We start from the raw sequence: 9,883 nt of genomic DNA, 5'->3' as shown, positions 1-9,883 counted from the left end.
GCCCAATATTGTGGTTTGGTTGTTGTTAACAGCGTTGTTAAAAACGTCGTTGTTAACGTTCAAATGTGAACTGTTTTATGATGTGCTGATATACGAGTTTTTAAGTAAAACAAGCATTGCTGAGTCCCTTGTCTTCATATGTGTGTACAATACCACATGGATGTCCATGAGACTTTAAGAGTATTAAAGATTTGAGAGTTAACAACGACTCAGTTAAAATCGTTGTAAACTTTAACAATGCTCTAAACGATCAGCCCAATATTGTGGTTTGGTTGTTGTTCTTTATGTTTTCATAACATTTATTCCTTCCCTATATAATAAGTAGACTTTTATGAATATATAATTTATAAGCACCTTTCATAAAGAGACAGTCAGAAGATATCAAAGCTAATTAAAAGATAATTAAATGTATGATTAATTACGTTTTTATTCTTTATATAACTTGTTCATAATATTTATTCCTTCCCGATCGAATAATTGAACTTTTATATATATAAAGAAATACCTTCCCCAAAGAAAACGTCAGAAGAAATCAAAACTAATTATTTGATAATGAAATGTATAATTAATGACCTCCCTAATGAACGTACTGTACTAAATTACTTAAGTTTATGTTTAAACAAAAGCTTCATGCATTCAAAACATGTAATTAAACATAAACCAAATGTAACGAAATTTCAACAAAACCTCTGTTGTTTTAACGTAACGTCACTTATGCAAATCAACGCCCTGAACGTAAGTTTAACAAACGTTTGGACATGCATGACAGAGGCTGTCACGTCAAGTTATTAAACCGTCATAAAGCGAATATAACATTTTATATAATAACAGTTGCTAGGGGAACACCATGTTTATTTGATTCATGGATTAACGAGATAAAAGTTATAAAAAAGGTAACAAATTTTACTTTTAATTAGATTTGATTTTGATTATAAATTGAAATCACATTTAAACTGTTTATATTACCGTATAAGCATTTCAATGCTGTTTGAATGGTTTTTAGGGCATCAAGAAAATGGTGTTTATTTATTTGCTAATTTTAATGATAAATACGTATAATACATATAGTTGAATGAACTTCCTTAAATGATACTTTACTATTTACCAGTTATTGAAACTTATATATTATCTAATAATCATTTGCGTATACGGGGAGGGCCATTTTCTAATGTTGTTATAATCTGTGGCCCAACCCAATTGTATAATAATATGGTTTTAGAAATGAACTATATCACTAGAGTATATTATGTAAAATAAAATACGATTTAACTATAAGCATTTCAGTATAAGGAGAATTTAACGCATAACTGGACTTTCTTAATACATATTTCTTATTAGTATAGTTAGGAATTGAATACATGAGTACAACGCGTCAAGATTAGATTCAAATCAGTTTTGCTCGATTATTAAATGGTTTGTCGTAAACCTGCAAAAACCTGGAAAATATAAAATGTATCAGGATAATGTTCTTTACGTGTTCAAAATTGACCATTTCTAAACTTGGCGGATATTTCTTGCTTAAGTTTTGAAAGGGACATGGAGTTAGATGTTATGGAAGCGTATATTGTACATACTTGGCCGATTATTCAGGACGTTGTTAACGTAATCGTTGTTAACTTACATATATTTCTTGCTTTGCCAGTTAATTAGACATACTTGAGACCTGCAGTATACAGACAGCTTTTTCATTTGTACTTGTTATATCAAAATACATGAGAATATAATGAACCATTCGACGTTGTTAAACACGTTGTTACCTTAACACAGTTCTGAACAATCGAAACACGTATGATTAAATAATGCAATCTAGTTGACTTGTTTTATGCCAACTTGACATGTTATAACATGACATGTTGTCTAAAAATGATAATTCGGTCAGTTATGAGCTGGAAATAATGAATTGATTTTTGTCGACAAATTAGATTAAACACTTTATGTCGATATTAGATTTGTCGACAAAATGTGTTGCACTATTTTTTTTACATAAAGAATCTAATTTATTAACGTGAAGATAATTTTAAATAAAAAAAACACTGTGATAAAGTTGGTTAAACCAACATACAACAAGGCGACCACACAACAAAATTACATTATCAGTTTATATGAAATAAGCTTCCTCGTAATGTGATTATAATAGGACAAGATCAACGATTATTGGTTTATATTAAATTAAAGCTGCACCCTCACAGATTGTCAGTTTTTACACTTTTTTTCTGTCACGGAATCGGCTGATTTTTGTATCAATGCCATCAAACGTGTCATATTTGATCGATCACATTATAACATATCTCAATTTGTTTGGTAAACTGCCGATAATTTCATTTTATCAAAAAGCGTTAGTAACGCTTTTAACCATAACACATCAATGTCCGAACTTAAGAATGATTAACTGCGATCTGATCTTTTGTCAGCAGTCTTAAATCACTGGTTACCAGACATTTATACAAAAAAATGGCTCATTCAAAGACAAACAATTAAAAAAAGTTTGTCAAAACGATAAATCTATGAGAGTGCAGCTTTATGGTTTACTTAAAACGTGGCAGAATCATAAAGCACAATGTATTCATTGTATTGTTATTTTTTATGACTTTATCAAAAACATAAAAAAAACAAAAACAACAATAGACCAGGTTGAATAAAATCAGATAAGGAACATTTAACTTGGCCATTATTTAATGGTTTAAGGTATTCGATGTTTAACTTTTTGAATATGTGATGTCTGCTGACCCATTCTATCTTTTGAGAGATTTAATGAGTTGAAAAAAGAACATGTAAAAAATACCGACAATAATATAATGTACAAATATATGTTCGGCCTTGAAAGATTGCAAAAATATGTCATTTCAAGCCCAATATCACTGATATATAACAAGCCCCATATCAGTTGATATATAACACGCCCAATACCAGTTTATATATAACAAGCCCAATACCAGTTGATATATAACAAGCCCAATACCAGTTGATATATAACAAGCCCAATATCAGTTGGTATATAACAAGCCCAATACCAGTTGATATATAACAAACCCAATACCAGTTGATATATAACAAGCCCAATATCAGTTGATATATAACAAGCCCAATACCAGTTGATATATAACAAACCCAATACCAGTTGATATATAACAAGCCCAATATCAGTTGATATATAACAAGCCCAATACCAGTTGATATATAACAAGCCCAATATCAGTTGATATATAACAAGCCCAATACCAGTTGATATATAACAAGCCCAATACCAGTTGATATATAACAAGCCCAATATCAGTTGATATATAACAAGCCCAATATCAGTTGATATATAACAAGCCCAATATCAGTTGTTATCTAACAAGCCCAATATCAGTTGATATATAACAAGCCCAATATCAGTTGATATATAACAAGCCCATTATCAGTTAATATATAACAAGCCCATTATCAGTTGATATATAACAAACCCAATATCAGTTGATATATAACAAGCCCAATATCAGTTGTTATATAACAAGCCCAATATCAGTTGGTATATAACAAGCCCAATATCAGTTGATATATAACAAGCCCAATACCAGTTGGTATATAACAAGCCCAATACCAGTTGATATATAACAAGCCCAATATCAGTTGGTATATAACAAGCCCAATACCAGTTGATATATAACAAGCCCAATATCAGTTGGTATATAACAAGCCCAATATCAGTTGATATATAACAAGCCCAATATCAGTTGATATATAACAAGCCCAATCTCAGTTGATATATAACAAGCCCAATACCAGTTGATATATAACAATCCCAATATCAGTTGATATATAACAAACCCAATATCAGTTGATATGTAACAAGCCCAATATCAGTTGATATATAACAAGCCCAATATCAGTTGATATATAACAAACCCAATACCAGTTGATATATTACACGCCCAATACCAGTTGATATATAACAAGCCCAATATCAGTTGATACTTAACAAGCCCAATATCAGTTGATATATAACAAGCCCAATACCAGTTGATATATAACAAGCCCAATACCAGTTGATATATAACAATCCCAATATCAGTTGATATATAACAAACCCAATATCAGTTGATATGTAACAAGCCCAATATCAGTTGATATATAACAAGCCCAATATCAGTTGATATATAACAAGCCCAATATCAGTTGATATATAACAAGCCCAATATCAGTTGATATATGTCATGCGCAATATCAGTTGATATATAACAAGCCCAATACCAGTTGTTATATAACAAGCCCAATATCAGTTGGTATATAACAAGCCCAATATCAGTTGATATATAACAAACCCTATACCAGTTGATATATGTCATGCGCAATATCAGTTGATATATAACAAGCCCAATATCAGTTGATATATAACAAGCCCAATATCAGTTGATATATAACAAGCCCATTATCAGTTGATATATAACAAACCCAATATCAGTTGATATATAACAAGCCCAATATCAGTTGATATATATCAAGCCCAATATCAGTTGATATATAACAAGCCCAATATCAGTTGTTATATAACAAACCCAATATCAGTTGGTATATAACAAGCCCAATATCAGTTGTTATATAACAAGCCCAATATCAGTTGGTATATAACAAGCCCAATATCAGTTGATATATAACAAGCCCTATACCAGTTGATATATGTCATGCGCAATATCAGTTGATATATAACAAGCCCAATATCAGTTGATATAAAAGAAGCCCAATATCAGTTGATATATACCAAACCCAATATCAGTTGGTATATAACAAGCCCAATATCAGTTGATATATAACAAGCCCTATACCAGTTGATATATGTCATGCGCAATATCAGTTGATATATAACAAGCCCAATATCAGTTGACATATAACAAGCCCAATATCAGTTGATATATAACAAGCCCAATATCAGTTGATATATAACAAGCCCAATATCAGTTGATATATAACAAGCCCAATATCAGTTGATATATAACAAGCCCAATATCAGTTGCCATATAACAAGCCCAATATCAGTTGACATATAACAAGCCCAATATCAGTTGATATATAACAAGCCCAATATCAGTTGATATATAACAAGCCCAATATCAGTTGATATATAGCAAGCCCAATATCAGTTGACATATAACAAGCCCAATATCAGTTGATATATAACAAACCCAATATCAGTTGATATATAACAAGCCCAATACCAGTTGTTATATAACAAGCCCAATATCAGTTGACATATAACAAGCCCAATATCAGTTGACATATAACAAGCCCAATATCAGTTGATATATAACAAGCCCAATATCAGTTGATATATAACAAGCCCAATATCAGTTGATATGTAACAAGCCCAATATCAGTTGATATATAACAAGCCCAATATCAGTTGATATATAACAAGCCCAATACCAGTTGATATATAACAAGCCCAATATCAGTTGATATGTAACAAGCCCAATATCAGTTGTTATCTAACAAGCCCAATATCAGTTGGTATATAACAAGCCCAATATAAGTTGGTTTATAACAAGCCCAATACCAGTTGATATATAACAAGCCCAATACCAGTTGATATATAACAAGCCCAATATCAGTTGGTATATAACAAGCCCAATATCAGTTGACATATAACAAGCCCAATATCAGTTGACATATAACAAGCCCAATACCAGTTGATATATAACAAGCCCAATATCAGTTGGTATATAACAAGCCCAATATCAGTTGACATATAACAAGCCCAATATCAGTTGACATATAACAAGCCCAATACCAGTTGATATATAACAAGCCCAATATCAGTTGGTATATAACAAGCCCAATATCAGTTGACATATAACAAGCCCAATATCCGTTGATGTATGTCATGCGCAATATCAGTTTATATATAACAAGCCCATTAAATGTTGATATATAACAAGCCCAATACCAGTTGATATATAACAAGCCCAATATCAGTTGATATATAACAAGCCCAATATCCGTTGATGTATGTCATGCGCAATATCAGTTGATATATAACAAGCCCATTAAAAGTTGATATATAACAAGCCCAATACCAGTTGATATATAACAAGAAAAAATACAAACTATAATTGTATATCAAATACCTTAATAAAATGATTTCATTTATTTTGACAGATGCTTTTGACAGTAACACTGCTGTTTGCTGCATTTATTCATGGTAAGTGTATACTTAATTCGTATTACAGTCGAACCCCGTTGGCTCGATGGAACTTACCTCGAAAATACCTCGAGCCCCAAAAAGTTCGAGCGAAGCAGCAATGCTTACATGCAGAATAAAGAATTCGGTCCTTTACATCCAGTTCGAGAAAACGAGTGTTCGAGCCAAGCAAGTTCGATCCAACGGGGTTCGACATATATTGACGCCACACCAAATTTATATTTTGTTGACGGATTAACATTTCATAGCTTTCGCCTTTCCCCGCTCCTGCTAATTAGAAATGGTTTTATATGTTTGCTCTTTCGAGCCATTTTTACGGATCCATAATCCGTAGAACAAAAAATTAATTTGGTATCGCCTAACAAGCATGTTGATTTTTTTATTGCCATCAATCAGGTGTATAATATATGTACATTATACTTAAATAGTAATTAAAAAAACAAAACCCTAACAGCTTCATACGGTGATTGATGGAATATTATATAATGAGGAACTGCAGTGATGTGGTTTGATGCATTATAAATCAAACGTCTGCAAAGATTCTGCACAGAATGGTTAAACCAAAAAAATAATTGATGAGGCGTATATATTAAATTTTCTCGTTATTGTAAAGAGGTAAGACGAATGTGAGGTTTATGCGCATATAGAAAAGTTTACCCCCCCTTGATATTTAAAGCGATAGTGATGGTGTTTGGTCTGATGTCCTTCTTGTATTTCTCATTCAGGGTTGGTTGGACCCTTACTCTGTGTCTCTATCTTGATTTATATTTGATTTGAGCTTGGGACTAAGTAGTCTGGGTAATTATCATTGTACTATTGTCATTTTTTTATTTTTTATTTTTTTATATTTTTTTATATTTTTTTTTATATATATATTAAATGTATTTTAACATTCGATAACTTATGTTTTCGTTAATTCCAATAAAATAAAACTTGTGCATCAATTTAAAAAAGTCCCTTTCTCGAATATACATGTACATTTTTTATATTTTTCATCAATGTTATATCCCCCGTTCTATTTTTACACAGTATATGCATTTTAATTTCCTAATGCATTATTATAAAAATTATACATGTCTATACAATTTTGTATATATAATATTACCATTGTTCCGGATATGATGTTCATCTGTTCCTATCATGACGTTTATTGTATTATATCCCGCAAATCAGTGCCACACGGCCCCCTTGTGAGAAAACGGGAAATCGTATCATATTGCCGGAAATAAGTGCAATGTGAAATATAAATGGGCAATCCTATTAAGGTCCTTAGAGACATGCCAAGCATTTTGGTAATTTGACTCTGCTCTTATGCCGGAAAGAAGGCGTATGAATTCTGTTAGTAACCAATACTGTACTTATATTTTTACTAGCGTACGGAGTAACCTTTGTCTGAACACTACTTACAAAGTTCCCTAATATCAGAATGCTACAATCGCCATTACGACAGTTTCATGGTTAGTTTTTCAGGGATCGAAGAAGTTTTGGATAACACAAGTTGAAAGCTTTTGGTAGTCTAGCTCAGGTAGTGTAAAGCGTGTGGTAAAAAAAGATTCCTGTCACATGACTGTCCCATTTTTGGCGCCATTTTTTAAGAACTCCACGACGACAATTTGAAAAATGTTGGTCGACTTTTTTCATGATATCTTTTCATATTTAGAAACGCCTAAACAATGTTTTACAGTTTCAGTTAAAATGTTAACACATCAATACACTTAGTCACTTTAAAGGGACTAGTCACCAGATGATATCATTGCAACAAAAAAATGTTTGTCAAAAACTTACATAAAATTGTTATCGTTGTGTACCAGGCTTTGGGACTTACTTACTGATGTATCACATCGATAACGACACGTGTATTTTTCGAAGTGTATGCGTATTTTTCAATTAAAAATACTGGGTTTGTTAACCACGTTAATCCAACTTAATTCAAAAATAGCGTCGGTATTTGTATCCGTACTAATCACGTGACTTTCACATGCTAAATATACACACTTTAAACTGTAATCCATAATACGCTATTTTTAAACGGGAAAACTCAGCTGAGACAGCGACAAAATATTATTTAATCGTGTAAAATGCTGTACTATCGGGCTCATTTTTCTAGCTCTTTTTGGGCTTATCTAGGCTGGTTTAAATAAGGTATCTGCCGATTTTTTAACCATCTGGTGTCTTACCCCTTTAAACAGAGGTGACTCATTCCATGGCGCGGTTGTCTCGCGTATCGCTTGTTGGTCTGTTTGGCCCTTAAATACATAGCCTTTTTATCTGACATAAAATAAGATAAAGCTAAGCTTTTGTCTGTAGTTTCAATGTTTTAATTAAAACCATTAACCGTATATTTGCAATACAATTATGTTTTTATTTTGGCCTAAAACTCTGTATAGTGAAATCACGAATGCTTTAGTTTGCAATTGCCTTAAATTATTTCCAACTTGACTGTCCTTTTGTTAATATTCATATTTACAAGATGCGTCTCAGACAAACGAGCATGATAAATAACATATTAAATGATCGGCAATTAATGCGTATACTTATTTATGCTAGTTATGACATTTCCTTGAACATTTCCACAAGTTACTGCTTAGTGGTTAATGTAGGTGAACTTTAATTGTTCATCAAAACTGTTCTAGAAGTCTAGAAATCAAATTTGAGTTCCTAAGCATGTAAACAATATGTCATCAATTTCTTGGTTGTTGCTACTTAAAATCGCCGATACACAAAATAGATGTCATCTTTGTTGATGCTACTGCTGATGATGTTGTTGTCATTTTTGTTTTTTATTATTGATGCTGTTGCTGTTGTTGTTGTTGATATTGCTGTGGTTATTATTGTTGTTGTTGATTTTGTCATTGTTTTATTGCTGTTGTTATTGTTGTTGTTATTATTGTTGTTGTTGTTGTTGTTATTGTTGATATTGTTGTTGTTGGATAAAGTACTCTCCTCTCTAGATAAAGCGTGGTCGTGCTATAATTTATTAAAACGAATCTGGCCACACCTTGCTGTATTCTGTGGCAAGGGAAACGAGATATTTTTTGAACTGTCGAATCTTGACACAGTTTGTTGTGAATATTTCATTTTTGGTTCTTTGTTTCGCGGCAGCAAAAATGCTCGAAATGAAGAAATGACTTGTTTTCGCAAGCTGTTATTAATTAATAGAAACCGACTCGTCGTTGTAATTTGTGTCTAGGGAACATAGTTTTTTTCTTGGAACTTTTAAATCGTGATAATATCTTCCAACGTTCCTTAATATTGACACAGTTAAAATGACCCACTGTGAATTTAAGTTTTGAAGGATACACCTTGTAATACTTATTAACTAATGCATTTATGGAAAATTATTAATTACTGATAACAAGATTGTCACCGTGTTTTTAATAGCTGAAAACGCAAAAATATTAAGTGACTGGTGAATGCTAAAAACTTTACTGTGCTCTTCTATCGTGTCATAAGGTAGAAATACCTGTTTTCTGCACCTTTCTTTCAAATTTAACTTGGTATCCTTCATTAGAACCATTGTTTTCGACAAGTATGCATTTGTTTATGGTAAATTAAAACAATTGATTTAACTGTGGTAAATCTTAGTTGGGATAGGAGTGCATCTTTAAACTAGTGTTAGAAGTCAAAGGTAGCATCAACGTAAAAGCTTTTTCCACTTAGTTGCCCTTCCAACCTTGATCAGACCACCACTGAAGGAAATCTTAT

At 31.9% G+C, this 9,883-nt stretch overlaps 1 protein-coding gene across 2 annotated transcripts in view; it reads left to right on the top strand.

Annotated features, from left to right (window-relative positions):
* The first annotated feature begins 740 nt into the window (after positions 1–740).
* Positions 741–9,883, top strand: part of LOC128224244 (acidic mammalian chitinase-like) — a 36,046-nt gene continuing 26,903 nt past the window's right edge. For both annotated transcript variants that reach the window (XM_052934049.1, XM_052934041.1), the window contains exons 1-2: positions 741–893; positions 6,136–6,178. In XM_052934049.1, coding sequence (XP_052790009.1) covers positions 759–893; positions 6,136–6,178 — 178 coding nt within the window. In that variant the 5' untranslated portion in view covers positions 741–758. The remainder of the gene's footprint in view (positions 894–6,135; positions 6,179–9,883) is intronic.

This window comes from Mya arenaria, chromosome 2, assembly GCF_026914265.1.
Source record: "Mya arenaria isolate MELC-2E11 chromosome 2, ASM2691426v1".
Classification (NCBI taxonomy): Eukaryota; Metazoa; Mollusca; class Bivalvia; order Myida; family Myidae; genus Mya; species Mya arenaria.
Note: the sequence above shows the minus strand (reverse complement) of the source record. Positions and strands in the feature narration are given on the sequence as shown.